This window comes from Desmodus rotundus, chromosome 3, assembly GCF_022682495.2.
Source record: "Desmodus rotundus isolate HL8 chromosome 3, HLdesRot8A.1, whole genome shotgun sequence".
In the NCBI taxonomy this organism is placed as follows: Eukaryota; Metazoa; Chordata; class Mammalia; order Chiroptera; family Phyllostomidae; genus Desmodus; species Desmodus rotundus.
The window spans coordinates 180,373,039-180,390,589 of NC_071389.1; the positions used below are offsets into that span (position 1 = coordinate 180,373,039).

Here is a 17,551-nt window from a genome sequence, read left to right on the forward strand (position 1 = left end):
TTAGAATGGAGTGGGTGTGGAGGGGTTGGGAATGGGTAAAGAAGATTGGAAGGAAATGTAAGATAAACATGGTCTTTGGTGGTAATATGAAAGAGGGAAGGTCAGTGATGCAGAAGACAAGAGAGTGGAAGGGAAAGCAGGAGAAGGAAATGATAGAAATGGGGGAGGGCAAGCTCCAGTGTAGGGAAGAGATTACTTTATAGGAGTGGGACACCACGCTTGGGCCCTCTGTCTGGCGGTGTCTCCGTTGAAGTCATCACTGATGGTACTTTGGGTCCCAGGGAAGGGGTGAGGTGGGGATTAGGCTCAAAGCATAGCCAAATCCCTAGGTGTCCTCGTTCCCCAATCCCAATCATTGTAATGAGGAGACAGTCCCCACCCCAGGCCTAAGGCTCTTTCTTCTCCTCCCACTGCTCTCCACGCAGCCTCTGACACTGTCAGTCTGCCAGCCATTCCCAGTCTTCAGCCTTGAAGCCAGCACCCCCAGCAGTCCAGCACCAGTGTCTTCTGGGCTGGCTCCCTGGCCCCACACTAAACTGCAACATCTCCCAGGACAAAGGAGCCAAGACACTGGTTGGTTTTTGGCAGACGAGAGTGGGAAGGCCAGATAGTGGGAGGGAGGCAGGCTGGGAAATAGGAAGAGCTGGAGCTGGAGTATGGATTGGGAGCCCTAATAGCTCTCCAGATTTGGGGTGGGGGTAGGGTATGTGTGAGGCCCGGACAGCCAGAGGCCAAGGGTGGACCCTGAATGTCAGGATCCCCCCAGCCTTCTGGAAAGGAAGGAGGTTGGCTCTGTAGCAACTCAGTAGATTTTGTCTCATATTTCCTTGGGCCAGGCTCAGCCAAGTTCTAGAAATACCCAAAAGCTCTAAAAAGATTCTAAAGCTCTGGGGACCCTGAACAAGAAGGCTTCCTTGGCCTAGGAAGGAATCACCACTCCTTAATCTCTTGAATTGGCAGGCACTTGACCATCCCATGCCCACCTTCTTTATTCTTTAGACCAGCTCCCTATCTCCCCCCACCCCCCAATGCTCTCCCCCATCCCAGTATCCTAGGATAGCTCCTGCTCCTAAATCCCCACCTCCCTACTTTGCTCCAAGACTCCTCCCTCCCTCTCACCCCTCTCCCTATTACATTTCCTCCCTCTTTCTCCCTCCCTCCCTCCCTCCCTCCCCACTTCTCTGTTCAGTCTCCTGCTGGGCCCTGGCCCAGGCCCTTTCCAATTCCCTTCCAGGTTTGGTTTTTTTGTTGTTACTGTTTTTTTGGTTTTTTGTTTGTTTGTTTTTCACCACTAAGGGATGGATTAGGATGATGGCATATCTGAGCCTAAAAGAAAAATTTAGGCATAGGTAGGAACAGAAGATGGGAGAGTCAGAAGAAAAGCCAGGACCTATCCCTTCCAATTCCTCTCCTACCTGAGGGCCAGGCTGACAGTTCAGCTTCAGGAAGCATCACACACACACCACCACCACGGCCACCCCTCACCCCAGCTCCCTCTCTGGCCCCAGCCCCCCACAACCCACTGGTCTCCAGGCAACGGCACAAAGGGAAAGTGGAGAGAAGGGCCTAGGAAGCCCTGGCAGAGCTGGCGGTAACCCTATCCACCCAGTACCTGGGTGGTGGTGGTGGACGGGGGAGCATGGCTGCCAGAGAAGGTGACTTAGTAAGGAGGGAGAAAAGGGCAGAGGTTAGGAAATGTGGCTCCCACCAGAATAAGCCTGGTCAGTTCAGGAGTTACTAAACAAAGATGAATATAATGCACCCTAGAGAAAAGATGAATATAATGCACCAAGAGGTACGGAAAAAAGTAGTGTGCCCCAAGGGAAACAGAAAAGGCGCCAGGAGAGAAAGACGAGATGCCCGCACTGAAGCAGAGGCACAGAGGAGAGGGGCGAGAAGTTCTTCACACTGAAAATGGAGGAGGTGTCAGCGACACAGGAAGGACAGGGCAGAGAAATGGGTTCTACCGGTGCAGAACTGGAATCTTCTAGTCCTGGAGCTGGGCAGGAGGGCGGAGGAGCTCCAGGACCAGAACTGCAAGTAGAAACAGAGTGGGAGGCCCACAAAGGGAACAACCTTGAAATTCCTCCCACCCGGCCTTAGCCAGGCTCCAGTAGTGTGTCCTGCAGAACCTTGCCTCCCTCTAGTGGCCACAGCTTCCCACAGCCCCTAGTATCCAAAGTACTGCAGGGGGTCGTGGCCCCTGCTTGGTTTCTGGGTTCCCATCTCAATGCTGGGGCTCCAGAGGAGCTGAAGAGCTGTGTGGTTGGCACCCTCCTTAAAGGCTGACCCAACTGGAGGGAGTGGAGCCTGTTGAGTAGTTCAGGTCCTGAATCTTCAGTTTGCTGGAGGACTGTTTCCTCAGGCCCTCCTCTCCATCCCCTAGCCCCCACCTTGCAGGGAATGATAGCTGTGCAATGCTGTTCCACCCCAGAAGCAGCCAGGGTTTTGTTTGGGAGAGCCCCAGTGTGGGAGCTGCTCTAGTTCACAGATTTATCCCTTCTTTGGTCAAGGCCCTTTGGGAACCTGAAAACACTTTGGACACCTTTCCCCCAAAATGCACATAAACACAACATTTTTTATAATTTTAGGAATTCTTGTACCAAGTTAAGAACTCCTAATTCACCTGGGGCCAAGCTTGCTGCTGAGAAGGCAGGGGCAAGGCGAACCTCACCTGGCCCAGGGTGGGGTAGGCAATGCCATCTCTTGCCACATTTGTTCTATTTGTCTTCCTCCTCCTGTGTGTGTGCCCTCCCCAGCTCTGCCCTCCAATGTCACCGCCTGCCTTCCCAGTGCTCCGCCTTCTCCCCCCCCCTACCCCGCCACCCACGGACTGCAGTGAGACTCCTCAGACACAACAAGGCACTGTGATTCAGGCTTTAATGGTGGTGCTCGATCAGCGCCACAGAGGTGTGGAATGTGGCACAGGGAGTGAGGCGTTGCTCTGGTGCAGCTGGAGGAGGAGCGGGGAAGGTAGGGCTGGGAAGAGTTCTGGGGAAGAGCCCCCAGGTGCACAGCCCCACCTCTGGCCCCAGCCAGGCTTCAGTGAGGGGTTGGTACACCCAAAGGAACTGCCAGCAGGGCCCTTTTCTGTTAGGCTTGGCATTCCAGCAAGACTTCCCAACCCAGGCCATCTCAGAATCTACAGCCACGTGAGATACAGACCCCAGTGCCCCCACCTCCAGTCAGGCCAGTTTTTAGCCCTGGAGTTATGGGGAAATGATTAATTAATTAACAGGATGAATGAATGAATAAATAAACAAACAAACAACATGACACACTAAAACCTTAGGCCAGGCACGCCCAGCAGCCAGCACACCCCTCCACCTCAGCACTGTGCAGCACCTGGCTCGTCCGCAACATGGAAAACACATGGACCCAACGCAGAGCACAAGTGACGCGTGGCCCCTCTCCAAACACCTCGGCCACCAGCCCTGATGCTCCCATCACAGACCGTGCTCATTCTTCCATGGACCCCCTTGTAATCCTAGGTCCTTGGCCAGTCTTTGAGGAGCAGGAACAGGAAGGAAGGGAAAGTGAAGAGTGTGGAACCCGAGGGGGAAAGCAGAGACAGCAGGGGTGGGAGGAGCCCAGGAGCAGTGCAGCAGGTCAGGTCAGCCAGGGTGTCCGAGGTGAAGTATCACAGAGCAGGACAGGAAGGGGCTCCAGGACAATGGGAGGGGGCCCAAGTCTCCAGGCAGGTAGAGGGATCACAGCACACTGGGATTGCGGAAATTGTGTCCTGCGAAGCGAGCTTCATCTCCCAGCTCTTCCTCAATTCTGAGAGAGATGAGCCAGAAAGGAAATGTTAAGTAGGCAGTTGCAGGAGGCCCTGGGTCTCCAGGCACCTCCCAGCACCTGCTCCTGTGTCCTGGCCCCAGCGTGGGCATTCCCTGGCTTTCCCATGTGCCCTGTAGGATTCATCCATCAGACCCCCAGTCAACCCATCTTTCAGTCTTTTCTGGATATCTACTGGCTAGGGCACTGGAGATGGGACAGTGGGCAAACGGCTTTTACCTCTGAGCCCTGACTTTCCATTCCCCAGGTTCCCTCACCTCATGAGCTGGTTGTACTTAGCCAGACGCTCAGAACGGCACGGGGCACCAGTCTTGATCTGAAACATCCAGAGAGATAAGCAGCTCAGTGGCTGCCACCTTCATTCCTTGAAAGGAAACTTACACTCCCTTGAAATTCCCCTGACACCTTCAAACACCTGGAAGGAGAGACCCACCTGAGCCTAGAACCCACCAATTGCACAAAGGTCTCCTTTGCACTCACCTGACCTGTGCACAGCCCCACCACCAGGTCTGCGATGAATGTGTCCTCAGTCTCTCCTGAGCGATGACTCACCATGACCCCCCAGCCATTCTCCTGGGCCAGCTTGCACCTGTATGGATACATCAGCACTGACCATCAGCCCCTCACCCTGGGCACTCTCTTCCCAGCCCCAACGTTGGTCTGTGTTAAGAAATAATCTGGTGCTGGCTGGTGTGGCCCAGTGGATTGAGCACTGGCCTGAGAACTGAAAAGTCACCTGTTCAGTCGCCCGTCAGGGCACTCAGGCAAGGTCCATGGCGGGGGGGGGGGGGGGGGGGGGGGGGCAAGAGGCAACCAATCATATCTCCCGCTCATTAAGTTTCTCTCCCTCTCTTTCTGCCACCCTTCCCCTCTCTCTAAAAATAAACAAGCAAATAAATAAATAAAATGGAGAAACTTGGGCCCCTCCCTTAGAAAAGAAAAGAAATATGTGGAGGGAAGCTATCTGGGAGGGCAGCAGAGAATCGGTGACGGGGAGAGCAGAACTGAGGGCCCTGAAGGTGACTCCAGGTTCCCTGTTCTCTGCAGCATCAATGGGCAGGATTAGGCCTACAGCCCTTGCATGAGGGGTGCTGAGAGCCAGGGGCTGAGCAGGAGGGAAGCAGGAGGCACTCACGCTTGGATGGCTTCAGTGACCGAACCGATCTGGTTGACCTTGAGCAGCAGACAGTTGCAAGCCTTTTCCTCCACTGCCCGTTCAATACGCTTTGGGTTGGTCACTGTCAGGTCATCACCCACAATCTGAATCCCTACATTGGCTGTGAACTTTGACCAGGCAGCCCAATCATCCTGGTCGAAGGGGTCCTCAATGGAGACCACTGCAGGGAGAGTGGTGAAGGGGCTGTTGACCCTCCCTGGGGCTCTGTGCCCGGTGGGCACGATTCCCTGACATGGCCAGATCCCCCGGCTAACTGAGCCTGCCCCTCTTGCTTCCCCCGTCCCCAAATAAGCCTGCCCTAACTGATCCTTACTTTGATTCATTCATAAAGCTTTCAAAAAACAAGGGTTCAGAATCTCTCTCAGGACCTATCTCCATTTCCATATTTTCACAACTAGGAAGCCCCTCCTCGTTAGTAATCAAAACCCTTCATTCTGCAACATATATCTGAAGCCTTCGGTAGACCTGAAGGATAATTCAGTTTCTCATCAGCCTTCTGTTCACACATCACTTCCAGCTCCATTCAGCATCCCCAGTTTCATCCATCGAAAATACTGAAATGTGTTTGTTCCCTGCCAGGTCCAGTCATGCTCTCAACATCCCTGGTTTCTTCCAAAGCCTTCCCCATGATCCCAGTAGCTTCAGAGTACATGGCTTTAAACAGAATCCAGAGCAGAGGGAACAGACCATCACAGGTACCTGCATACTTACACTACATACAAAGCCTTGGCTCTGCAGGAGGCTTCCTCATCCCATCCCTGGTTCTTAGGTTCTTAAGACACCTCTACCTGGCACCTGAGTCAGCACCCAATAAGGTCCACAGTTGCCCCAACACATCCCTGCTGGCCCCCTGCCCTCCCCCTGCCCTCTCCCACACCCCGCCTTGCTCTCACCAGGATAGTCCCTGACAAAGTCCTGATAGAGGGACCCCAGCTGGTCCCCGGTGATGTAGCGGGAAGGGTCAGCGGGAGACTTGAAATCCAAGTCGTATTTGCCATCACGATAAAACTCTGAGGCAGCAACATCCATGCCGATGACAATCTTTTCCGTGTAGCCCGCCTTGTCAATGGCTTCCTTCACCAGTTCCAAGGCTGGAGGTGAAACACAGTGAATTATTAGCAGGACGGGCAGACAAGGAGGAATGGGGGAAAGGAAGAGATGAAGGGCAGTGGTAGAGGGCTTGCTGTGGAGACGTGGCTAAGGTTCTCGCTGGGGTTATCCTCAGGTCTGGAAGGAGCAGGCCATCTTCCAGGAAGGCAGAGGAATGGACTTGTATTAATAACAGTGTTTTTTTAATAGCTGTCATTTATTGAGGGCTAACTATGTCACCTAAGTACTTCATACATATGATCTCACACAATGAGTTCTGGCTGGTGTGGCTCAGTGGATTGAGTGCCAGCCTGTGAACCAAAGGGTCGCCGGTTCGATTCCCAGTCAGGGCACATGCCTGCGTTGTGGGCCAGGTGCCCAGTTGGGGGCATGTGAGGGCCAACTGATCCGTGTTTCCCTCCCTTCCCCTCTCTCTAAAAATAAATAAACAAAATCTTTAATCTCCACAATGGTGCTATGACGTAGATGTTGTTAGTATTCCCATCTTACAGATAAGAAAGACAAAGCATGGAGAAAAGAAGAAAGAAAGATCACCAGCCAGTAAGTCTTCAGGTCAAGATTCAAATGCAGGCAGTTTGGCCTCAGAACCTTAACTCTTAGCCACTGTGGTATTGTTTCTATTCATTATGCACTTTCTCCCAGGGCAGAGAAAAGTTAAGGATCCTCAAGGCCTCAGGAGTTGGGGTGAGATGGGATAGATTTGAAATAGATTACCTGGAGTTTGGTGTGTCTCATCTAACTGAGAACCCTTTGGAGTTAAAGGCTGGGGTGGATCCCACAGGTGACCCAGATCACCTTCCAGCTCTCTCTGCAGCTCTGGGGAGACCTTATACTTCCTAAGGAACCTGGCTGGGCAGGTGAGGACTGTTCTCCTAGGCCTGCATGGGAATTTGGCAGGCCCTGGAAGCCACTCCAAGACGTGGCACTTCTGAGAGTTAGCAGGCCTCAAGGACCATCCACCCATACTCCTCAGGATGTGGGGAAGCGTGTGCACCCCGCCCCCGCAATGGCCCAGAGCTGGGAGTAGGGCTCCTGGTCTCACCTTCACTGTTCTCCAGGATATTGGGGGCAAAGCCACCCTCATCTCCCACATTGGTGGCGTCCTTGCCATACTTGTCCTTGATGACCCCCTTGAGGGTGTGGTAGACCTCCGCCCCGAGTCGCATGGCATCACGAAAGCTCTCTGCGCCCACTGGGAGGATCATGAACTCCTGCATGGCCAGCTTGTTGCCGGCATGAGAGCCACCATTGATCACATTGAAGGCCTGGGAGCCACGGGACGGAAAAGCCACTGAGCATTTTCCTTTCCGCGCCTGGGAGTGTTCTCCCAAGATCCCAAACTTCCCCCAGCTCCCCAAACTCTGAGCCTCATATCCCCGTCCTTTCTCTTTAGTCACCCCAATTCCCTTGCCTTCCATTACTCTTCACAAGGTTCCATGCGCCCCCTGCCCCCACCCTAGGAGAGGCACAGACATGGCACGGTGCTCACCGGCACAGGCAGGATGAGGTCTGAATTCCCAGCCAGCTGAGCAATGTGGCGATATAGGGGCAATTCCCGCTCAGCTGCCCCTGCCTTACACACGGCCAGGGACACACCCAGGATGGCATTGGCCCCAAACTTGGCTGGGAGATTATAGAGAAAAGCACTGAGCAAAAATGTCCCCTTCCCCATCTAGCCCTTGCCTCCCCCTACACTCCACAAAGGAGCCAGGAAAGGAGACCCCCCTCCTCCCTCCTCTCCTGCAATATCTCATCCATTTTCCCCTGAAATAGCAGGTCAGTTGGGGGGAGGTGACAGGAAAGGGCAGAGAGCTGCACATATTTCTAAACACCCCAAGACCAGGCTGTCTCATGCCAACTCCCTTCTCCTCACGCTGCAAAGTTCTTCCTCTGTCTAATGTCCCTCCCCCCCCACCACTGCAGTTAAACTCATCTCCTGCTCTGATTCTGGGGGAGGATGGAAGAAGTCCTTCCTCAGGAAGCCCCCACAGCGCTGCCCCTCTCGGTTCTCTGGCTGCTCCACACATCCCCATCCTCAGCCCCCCCACTTTTTCCCTGGCCCCCGCTTACATTTGTTCTCAGTCCCATCCAACTCCAACATCAAATTGTCCAGCTTCTCCTGCTCCACCACCGAGATACCCTGCCGGCAGAGCCACTGTCATGAAGGGCCAGAATGGAGCTGGGCCCTCAGACACAGGACCCCCCTTCACACAGGCTCACATCTGGCCAGGGTCCAACCGGGTTCCTGTGACAGTGGCCTGTCGGGATCTGGGGATCTGAGCCCCCACCGGAGCAGAGAACAGTAAGGGGTCATCTTCCCACCCTTCCCTTGGTAACCATGATTCCCAAGGGGTGGGCCTTTCTCCCCCTCTCCCTCCTCCCCTGATTCAGGATGCCTTCTAGGACCCTGGTCCTACCACCCCCAGCAAAGAGTGAGCCTCACTGAGCTGATGAGGGCTGGTGCAATGATGTTGTTGATGTGGTCCACTGCCTTCAGTACACCTGGGGAGAGGCAAAGAGAGCAGGCTGGGTCAGGCTGGGAGGGCCTGGGAGGGGCCAGAAGGGAAAAGCCAGGCAAGGAATGCACGCAGAGGCTTGGGGACTGAGTGAGGTAGGAGTATAAAGATGAGGGGTGAGAGAGCTTGGAAAAGAGACAGGGCCTCACCTTTGCCTAAGTAACGCTGTTTGTCCCCATCCCTTAGCTCCAGGGCCTCATAGATCCCAGTGGAGGCGCCACTGGGCACCGCAGCCCTGAAAAGACCTGGGAGAGTGAGGAGAGAAAGACAGTACAGGGACCAGGGGTCCCAATTAGCACTCCAGGTCTAAATCCCTGCCTGCCACATCCAGCCCTCTCCCCACACAGCTCCTAATACACAGACACACACAGAGACACGCACACTGGTCCCTGATATACACACATACAGACACACACACTGCTCCCTAGCACACAACACTGTTCCCTAACACACACATGCTACTCCCTAGCACACACGCGTGCAGCTCCCTAATGCACAACTGCTCTAATACACACACAGCTCCCTAACACACTGCTCACTAATACACACATGCACAGTGCTCCCTGACACACACGTGCACATGCAGTTCCCTGATACACTATACTCTGATGCACACACTGCTCCCTAATGCACACAAGCACACACAAAGGCAGATGCACAAGCAAAGGCCTCCTCCTCCGCCCCCCTGAGGCACTGAAGTCAGGTGTTCACACGCACACACAGGTGCATTCACAAACATGCAGAGGCAGGGCATGCCTCACGCACTGAGCTAGAACACGGAGGCCTGTGTATCCTAGCTCCCTGGACAACGGGACCCAGCCCCCACAATCCAGGCTGTGAGCCTGGCCCAGCACCCCACCCCTGGTGGGAATCAAGGAAACTTCCCATCCCAGGCTTGGGCAAACCCAGCAGTGGGGGGTGAGGTTGCGGTGGGGGTTGAGGGGCTGTGTTCTGGTCCAGGTCCCGCTCAGTACCTCTGGCGGTGTGGAGATCCACCTCCACGGTGGGGTTTCCACGGGAGTCCAAGATCTCCCGGGCCCAGATCTTCTCTATCGACATGATGGCTGGGATCTCCTTGGGTGGAAGGGAAGTGAGGAGAAAGGTAAGAGGCTTAGAGGGGCGGAGCCTGAGGTCAGTGGGAGGGGCCAGAAGCTGGGCAGGGTGGGAAAGCGGTTACTGCAGTGGGTGGGGGGTGGGGAGGAGCAGGCTGCTGCCGTCGGCTGTGGAAGCTGTAGAAGGGATTCCCCCCACCCCTCCTTCGGGGAGAGAAGGTCACTGCAGTGAGGAAGGGGAGGTCACTGCAGTGGGAGGCGGGGTAACACCCAACGTTGGGGTGGGAGGACACCGCAGTGAGGAGTAGAGGGGCCCGGCAGGGGTTCCCTCGTCCCCTCAGCCGCTTCGGCAGCCAGCTGGTGGGGTTCCCCCAGATCTCCTCCGAGCAGAATGGCTGCCAGGTTTGCCTTTCTCGTTGAAGCCAAGAAGAGGATTGTGTGGTCTAAACAGCCCGAGCCTTTCCTGCGGAGCCCCCATCCCACCCAACTCAACGCCCAGTCCCCACGCCAAGGCCCCAGTCCCTGTCCGCACAGATGCGCGGCGGAGAAGCCGGAGAGGGTCCTGGGAAAGGCTCGCCGTCCCGGGTGTCGCCGGGGGAGGGAGGGGGGAGACGGCAGGGTTGGGCCCGTCCTCCAGCTGCCGCTGGACAAATTCTCCACTCGCCACCCCGAGCGGGGCGACGTGCGGCGGAGTGGGGGAGAGGCAGGAGTCCGGGGATGCTGCCGAAGGGTGGGAGCAGCCATCTCCCCAGATGCAAATCCAAGAGGACGAGCCCGGATAAAAACGCACGGCCGGGGGGACCCCGAACTTCGTGTCGACGGAACCCGAGGCGGAGCGGAGCGTGGGGAGAGGGGAGGGCAGGGTGCAGGGCTGGCGCCCAAATGAGGAGGGGGTGACAGCCAGAAGCCGAGAGAAGCTTTCGGGGAAGGCGGGGAAGGAGGGCGCGGGGGAGGCGCGGGTGACAGCAGGTGCGCAGCGCCCGGGGGAAGAGATGCGCGCGGGCCCGGCGAGCGGGGCGGGGCGGGGCGGCCGGGGATGCGCCGGAGGGGTGCAGGGGCCCGGCCGGGCTTCACCTCGGGGCTGCAGACTCAGGCGGCGGCGGTGGCTGCGGCAGCGGCGGCAGTGGCGGCGGCGCAGAGAGAGCGGGAGTGGCGGCGACTGCGGCTCCCGGGCGGGCGGCAGGCGGCGGACGGGGGAGGCGCCGATAGGGCCGGGCCGGCGCATGTGACCCGGAGCCCCCGATGAGTCAGGAGCCGCGGGTGGAGGCGCACGTAGGAGCGCGGGTGGGGGGCCGACAGGGGTGTGGTGGGGGAGGGCTGGGGGCGACCAAGAGCCCGCCTCTCCCGGCGCCCACGCGAGCTCCTGCTCACGTCTCGACCACCTGGGAAGTAGCAGGTACAGGCTCATCGAGGAATCTGCGTCCTGAGGCCGCTACAGCCAGGGAAGCCGGTGTCAGACTCCCCATCTTACAAACCCGGTCAGACACAAGAGTATCAAAATGTCTCTTTATTGGAAAACAGAGCTGTTCTTGACACCCCAGCCCCCTCTCCCCCCGCAGCCCCTCTGCAGCCAACTCTACCCACATCCCCTGGGCCCGTCCAGGCTTTGCTCCTACCAGACCTGCCAGAGGGATGCCGGCTGCCATGCTCTCTGTAGAGCTCAGGCCCTCCGACCCCGCTGCCCAGGTGCCCACAGTCTGGGCTGCAGGCGGTGATGAATCCCCAGGTCTGGGGCAAGAGAAGGCATGCTCTGTCTCCGCATGAGGGTGTGCGTTTGGTGACCCCTGCTAACGGAGTCTTCTCAGGTCTTGGGGCCAGTATCTCTGATCCTCTGGAGGAAGAGGACAGAAGTAAACCCTCTGGGCCCTACTGCATTCTCAGCACTGCCTCTGCCCCCATCTCAAATGCCCCGCAGCTATACTTTGCTGGGCGCATCTCCGCAGGCTCTTCCTGCCTCACCCTGCCCTCCTTTCTTCCCCCAACTGTGTCCTGTTATTTTTAGCTTCAGATTTTTAGTGCAGGATCTTTCTCTTCTGCTAGGCTCAGCTGCATTCCTCAGACGCCACCTCCCTTCCCCACCACTGTCTTGCCCCAGACCTGGCCTTTCCAGCTGGTCTTCACTCTAGGTCAGGTGTGGCTGTGCACCCCACACCAACACCTCTGCCTGCCTCCCCAGTTCTTTTCACTCATTCTTCTGGCTTCCTGATGTATTTCCTAAGCCTTTTCTCAGCTCCAGGATCCTGGGTCCTGCTGGCTCTTTCTTCTCACTCTGAGACACCCCTTGACTCCTAACCCTGGTCTCTCCAAGGGTTCTCCTTGCCTTTTTCCTTCTTCACCCACCTCCTCCTATAGCAACTCCTTTCTCCCGCTATGTGCCAGGCCCTTGGCCTCCTCTTCCTGCCTCCCTGCCTCCCTGCCGGCTTCCTTACTATCCTTGAAGGCCAGAAGAACTGCTTCTACATCGGTGGCTAATCCATTTCCTCGTACTGCTCAGGCTCAGCCTCCTGCTCCTGCTCCTCCTTCATCCTCTGACGAATCTCATTGGCCTCAGCCCGATCCTCCTCCTCGAAGAACTCCTTGTCCAGACGTTCCAGCTGCGGCATCTGCACCAGGGCCTCCTGGCGGTAGTCGTTCTCATCTGTGCATGGGTTGTCCAGCAGCACCAAGGCTCGAAGCTTGGGCAGGTCCCGAAGCTTGGCAAACTCCTGCAGGTTGCTTATGAGATTGCCCCTGCCAGTATGGTCAGGAGGTGTTCACTGGGTTTTGGAGGCCATCTGCCAGGAATGGGGTCTCTAGGGGAGTCTTCCATGGGCTCCACTTTCCCTAGAAATACTCTGTATGGATTGGTCTGCCTAGCATTGACAGACTTGCTGCAGAGATGCTGTCCAGCCCCAGTCCTGTCCTGTTTCTGCCCTTCAAGGAATCCCTAAGTACCATATTCTATTCTATGATGTGTCATATTTATCTTTTGAAGCAGCAAAGCTAGGTCACAGCCCTGTCTTCCAGATGGGGAGCAGGGGGGAAATCTCCTTTGCAAGGATAGACTTTGTGTCTATGACAACCAGTCAGAGGTTGGAAGATAGGACTTGGCCAGTGGAGAAGGAACTGAGACTGAAGCTCAAGGTGGTGGGTGCCATGTTGGTGCTCCCCACCGAAAGGAACCTAGAGATAGGGATGGGCTGGGACCTCTCCGCCTAAAGAACAAACTTCATCTCTTAATATGCCTCATTATACGGTATTCTGTGTTTATTTTCATGTTCTTGCTTCAAGCCTTTATAAGATCAGGTTTCAATGTTTCACCTTATCCCAGTGAAGGTGCTGACCCTCACGCCCGTTTCGCACTGGTAACACAGCGTGCACATTGTGCTGGACTGCTCTGTGCCTCGCCGGAGGGTTAGCATCTTTGGCCCCAGAGGCACCTCCTAGTCATGGAGGCAAGGCATCTCCACAGCACTTACTTCCAAACCTCCCAGTGAACAGTCGCTGAGAAGGGTCCACTATCCCTGTTTAGACTATTAACAGGAAAACAGAAGTCCCTACACCCAACCAGACCAATGTGGCAGAGCTAATTAGCAAGAGATTGCTCCATGAATTAAAGTTGGAGTTGGGGTTCAAGGTGATACCACCTCTCCCTACTTGGAGATTCTGTTTCCATTGCCAGCCTTGACTGAGGATGCCCTGTTACTAAGGAGGCAGTTTCCTTACATCTTTGCTTAATAAACACACATAAAATCCTCCCTCAGACAAGAGGGGCTGAACGAAAATGCCCCTGACCCCTAGTGCTTTTCTCTCTAGAGATTTCCTTTCAAGGATTTTTCCCTGCTCACATCTCAGTGCAACTTATGTGTGTGTGGGGGGGGGTTGTTTGTTTTTATCAGTAAGGGGGCCTTACAGGTGGGGCTCTGGATAAGAGAGGCAAGAAATGGGAAGGGGACTTGGGGTCCAGGACATGGAGAAGCAGAGCAGAAACTTATGTGGGTTAGGACCAAAACAATAGAGCTGGAGCCAGTCTGAGTCCCTTCAGCACAGGGACCATCTGGGTTCCTTCAGGTCTTCCTGAAACACAGAACAAGGCCTGACACACGGCATGTTCTCCACAACTGTGGAGTGAATGCATAAGGATTTGGGGGTCTCAGACTCTAAAGATCTTAGTGTTGAGTTGCAGTTAGGGCTGAATGCAGAAGAAAGTAAGGAAAGGAGGGATGAGGATCAGGATGGAGGATGAGGTGAGAATCTTGGAGTGGGCTAGGATTGGGGGACTGGGGCGAGGGAAGAACACACGGTCAGTCAGTCAAAAGCTACTCCTGGTCAGGGGTAGGAGCAAGGTGGGGCCTGGAGGGGGTGCATACCTCAGGTTGAGGTACTGCAGTGATTTCATTTCCTTGGAGAAGCCGCTCAGAGTTTCAATCTGGTTGTCTCGAAGGTGCAAGCTAGTGAGATTACTTAGGTACTCCAAGCCCTCCACCTTCTTCAACATGTTCTGCGCCTACACTCCAGGATACAGTAGATATATTGGGAGAAGGGAGAAGGGTAAGGAAGGAAGGAAGAAAAGTCAGAAAGAGATGCAGCCTGGTTGGTGTGGCTCAATGGACTGAGGGCCAGACTCCAAAGCAAAGGGTCACCTGTTCAATTCCCAGACAGGGTACATGCCTGGGTTGCGGTCCAGGTCCCCAGTAGGGGATGTGGGAGAGACAGCCACACACTGATGTTTCTCTCTCTCTCTTCCTCTCTCCCTCCCCCTCTCTCTAAAAATAATTTTAAAAATCTTTAAAAAAAGAGAAAGAGATGCAGCAAAAGAGGAAATCTAAGAGGTTAATAGGGAGGGGTGTAGGAGAGGAGTGGAAGGGGATAGAGATTGGTGATGCAAATAAAGAAATCCAAGAAAAGCCTGGCTGGTGTGGCTCAGTGGATTCAGTGCTGGCTTGAGAACCAAAGGGTCGGTGGTTCAATTCCCAGTCAGGGCACATGTCTGGGTTTTGGGCCAGGTTCCTGGTAGGGGGCACACCAGAGGCAACCACACATTGATGTTTTTCTCCCTCTCTTTCTCCTTCCCTTCTCTTCTCTCTAAAAATAAATAAATAAAATCTTAAAAAAAAAAAAGAAATACAAGAGAAACTGCCAGTCCAGAGAAAGGTCAGCAGTAATTCCCTATTGACTGCCTATCTCCCCAAAGCTGCCTCTGACTAAGGAGGTCATGCTTCAACCAACCCCCAGGTCTAAGAGCCCCACTGCTCTCCTGGGGAGAAATGGCTTCAGCACCATCCAGGAATGAGGAAGCTCAAGAGTCTAAATGACTACACATTTAAGTGGCCTCCTTAGCCTGATGCCCGTACCTCAGTTATGGCACATTATGCAAAGCAGACTATTTCTATGTTACCCTGCATTATGTATTAACAGCCCTGCTGTCTGGTCAGCAGTTTGTCTGCTTTAACTTTGCATCGCCACAGCATCTGGCATCAAGTAAGGGCTCAATAAATGGTACCAATTATCATTATGATGGTAAAGTTAGTAGCTGAGCCTACTAGAAGCCAGGCATCCTGGCCCCCAGGATAGTGCCCTCTTCCCTGCACCCACCCCCCTCTGACCCAGCAAGCTACCAGGAAGAGGTTCTTCAGCTTAGGAAGGTTGAGTCCCATCGTGCTTTCCAGTTGGTTTCCTCGAAGCTCCAGTGTGTGTAGGCTGATCAGTTTTTGGGGGTCCAGGCCTGTCACCATGCGGATGTGGTTCCCTGAGGAGCAGGAGGGTGTCGAGAGCTCAAAGGGCTACTCCAAAATGTTCAGCAGCAAAGCCTAAGTTTTGGAAGACACTGCATCCTTCTCTCCCTCTAATGCCAGGTAGATATGAGGAGAGGCAGGTCCAGGTTTAACATCTTCCTCAAGTCTTTGCTCAATTATAAGCTTTTCAATGATGCTTGTCCTAACCAACCCGTTTGAAAACGCCACCCGTGCCCACCCACTCACTTATTTTACCCTGATCTATTTTCTCCATGGCACATATCTCCTTTTGACTCAGCGTATAAGTTTTCTTACTGTGTGTATTGTGTCCACTGTCTGTCTCCCCCATCTAGATTGTACGCTGCATGACAACAGGACTACTTTTTTGTTCACTGTTTTCTCTCCAGTACATAGAACTGCCATAATGAATCATAATGTGTCTGAGCGAATAAACAAATGAATGCAAATTGCTGTGTGGCACAGCCATGGACCACATTGCCCACCTCTGTTGACCCCAGACTAGGAAGGAAAGAATCTGTGAAGCCCATCCTAAGGACCTACCTTTGAGATTCAGGATGCCCAGAAGAGGATGACAGATGCCCTCAGTGTCAGTAATCTGATTATAGGCAAAACTGGCAATCTGCAGGTAGGGCAGTTCATTCAGCTGGGCACTCCGGAGCCGGTTGCCATCAGCCTTGAGCCAGAGCAGGTGGGTGAGGTGATTGAGTGGAGACAAGTCTGTCAGATGGTTCTCAGAAACATCCACATAACGCAGATGGATGTAGTAACGCAGCAAGGAGATGTCTGTCAGATCTCTAGGAGATGGCAGAGGCCATGGTTAAGGTAAGAATCCAGCAAGGGCTGGCAGAGGTGCTAAAGCAGAGGGCAACATGGATATGGCTTATAATGGGGAGAGGAATGAGTGGCAGATGGGAGAGGTGAGGGGAGAAGAGAAGGTGGCTGGGTTCTTAATAGTGGGCAAGGATCTTGTGTCTGAGAAGGGCTGAGACCTTACACTCTGAAGAACGAGCGAGGGAGTCCAGTAGGAATCCCCACATCCCCGCTCACAGCCTCCAATCCCCAGGCCAGCCCTGACACAAGGAGACTCAGAGCTGCTGAAAAGTAAATTCTATCCTTCCCTCCCACTGGGCCAGGATGAGAGAGATCTGAACTCTCAGCCAAAACACCCAGGAATGAGGATGAGAAGGAAGATTGGGCCCTACAACCTCAGTCCTCTTCTGCACCACTCCCCCAAATGCACCTGTCTTTAACCTCCAGCTTGGCATAAGCATGGGCCAGTCCATTTCCAGTCTTACAGAGCATAGAAAGCCCTTCCTTCATCATGTCCTCCGTGAGGGGGTTGAGAGTCCACTGCTGGAGGAAGTAGAGTCAGGCATCCCTTTCCACTCCAACCCTGTCCTTAGCCCTAGGACCCCTTCGCTTCCGTGCTCTCACTTCCTCAGAGCCGGCTTCCTCCTCTTTCCTGTCATCCTCCCACTCCTCCGTCTCCTTCTCATCTTCTTCCCTTTCCAGATCATCCTGGTCTGGCTCAAAATCTTCCAGATCCTCTTCATCTGACATCTTTCTTCCCTGCTGAAGGCTCTGGAGTCTGATCAAGCCAGATCCTGGTCCTGACAAAGAAGGTCTCCTCAACGGCTGCCCACCCTCAGCTCCGTGGATGGGAACGGGAGTATTACCCATCACCTCTCATCTCTTCCCAACAATGCTTCTTTCCTCATCCCTATGAACTTCTCATTTTGATTCCCAGCCTCCATATTTCCCACCAAGGACCCCTCTCTTTTCAGGATGCCTTTCCAGGCCCCTGAGATCCAACTCTCCTTCAGCAGCTCCGTCTCCCTGCTTCCTGGACTCGCCCTCCCCAGTTCTTCCCACCTCTCTTCCCGACCCCTCTCCTTGCCTTTCATTCCTAACCGTAGCCCCCCTCATTTCTTCTAACTCTCCCATCCTGCTTAGCCCCATTTGCCTGTCCCCTCGGGGACGGGGACACCAGCCCGACGCAGTCTCCAATCCTCCCACCCAATCCTCCTTCGCAGAAGGGCGCAGACTCTGGTTCCCTTCAGTTACGAGCAATTCTGGAGAGGGTCTTGGCCCTGAGAGTGCGGGGTTGTTTTGGAAGACCGGGAACAGGGAAGGAGGCGTCGTGTACTGTGGTTATGGCAACGG

The 17,551-nt window shown here is 54.6% G+C and overlaps 2 protein-coding genes across 2 annotated transcripts; both read right to left on the bottom strand.

Moving 5' to 3' along the window:
- Positions 1-2,863: 2,863 nt before the first annotated feature.
- On the bottom strand, positions 2,864-10,842 carry ENO2 (enolase 2). The gene is made up of 12 exons (XM_053921855.1): positions 10,728-10,842; positions 9,576-9,675; positions 8,751-8,846; positions 8,529-8,587; positions 8,156-8,225; positions 7,575-7,708; positions 7,128-7,350; positions 5,869-6,066; positions 4,934-5,135; positions 4,279-4,387; positions 4,056-4,114; positions 2,864-3,780 (listed from the first exon to the last, which is right to left on the bottom strand). Exons 2-12 carry the CDS (start codon positions 9,658-9,660, stop codon positions 3,711-3,713), a joined length of 1,305 nt encoding a protein of 434 aa, XP_053777830.1. The 5' UTR covers positions 9,661-9,675; positions 10,728-10,842; the 3' UTR covers positions 2,864-3,710.
- Positions 9,991-17,520, bottom strand: LRRC23 (leucine rich repeat containing 23). The gene is made up of 9 exons (XM_053919795.1): positions 17,405-17,520; positions 16,823-16,998; positions 16,629-16,738; positions 15,929-16,182; positions 15,251-15,381; positions 14,003-14,139; positions 12,141-12,383; positions 11,190-11,484; positions 9,991-11,085 (listed from the first exon to the last, which is right to left on the bottom strand). The coding sequence occupies exons 2-9, from the start codon at positions 16,946-16,948 to the stop codon at positions 9,991-9,993; spliced, it is 2,391 nt and encodes a 796-aa protein (XP_053775770.1). The 5' UTR covers positions 16,949-16,998; positions 17,405-17,520.
- Between the last annotated feature and the right edge of the window lie 31 nt (positions 17,521-17,551).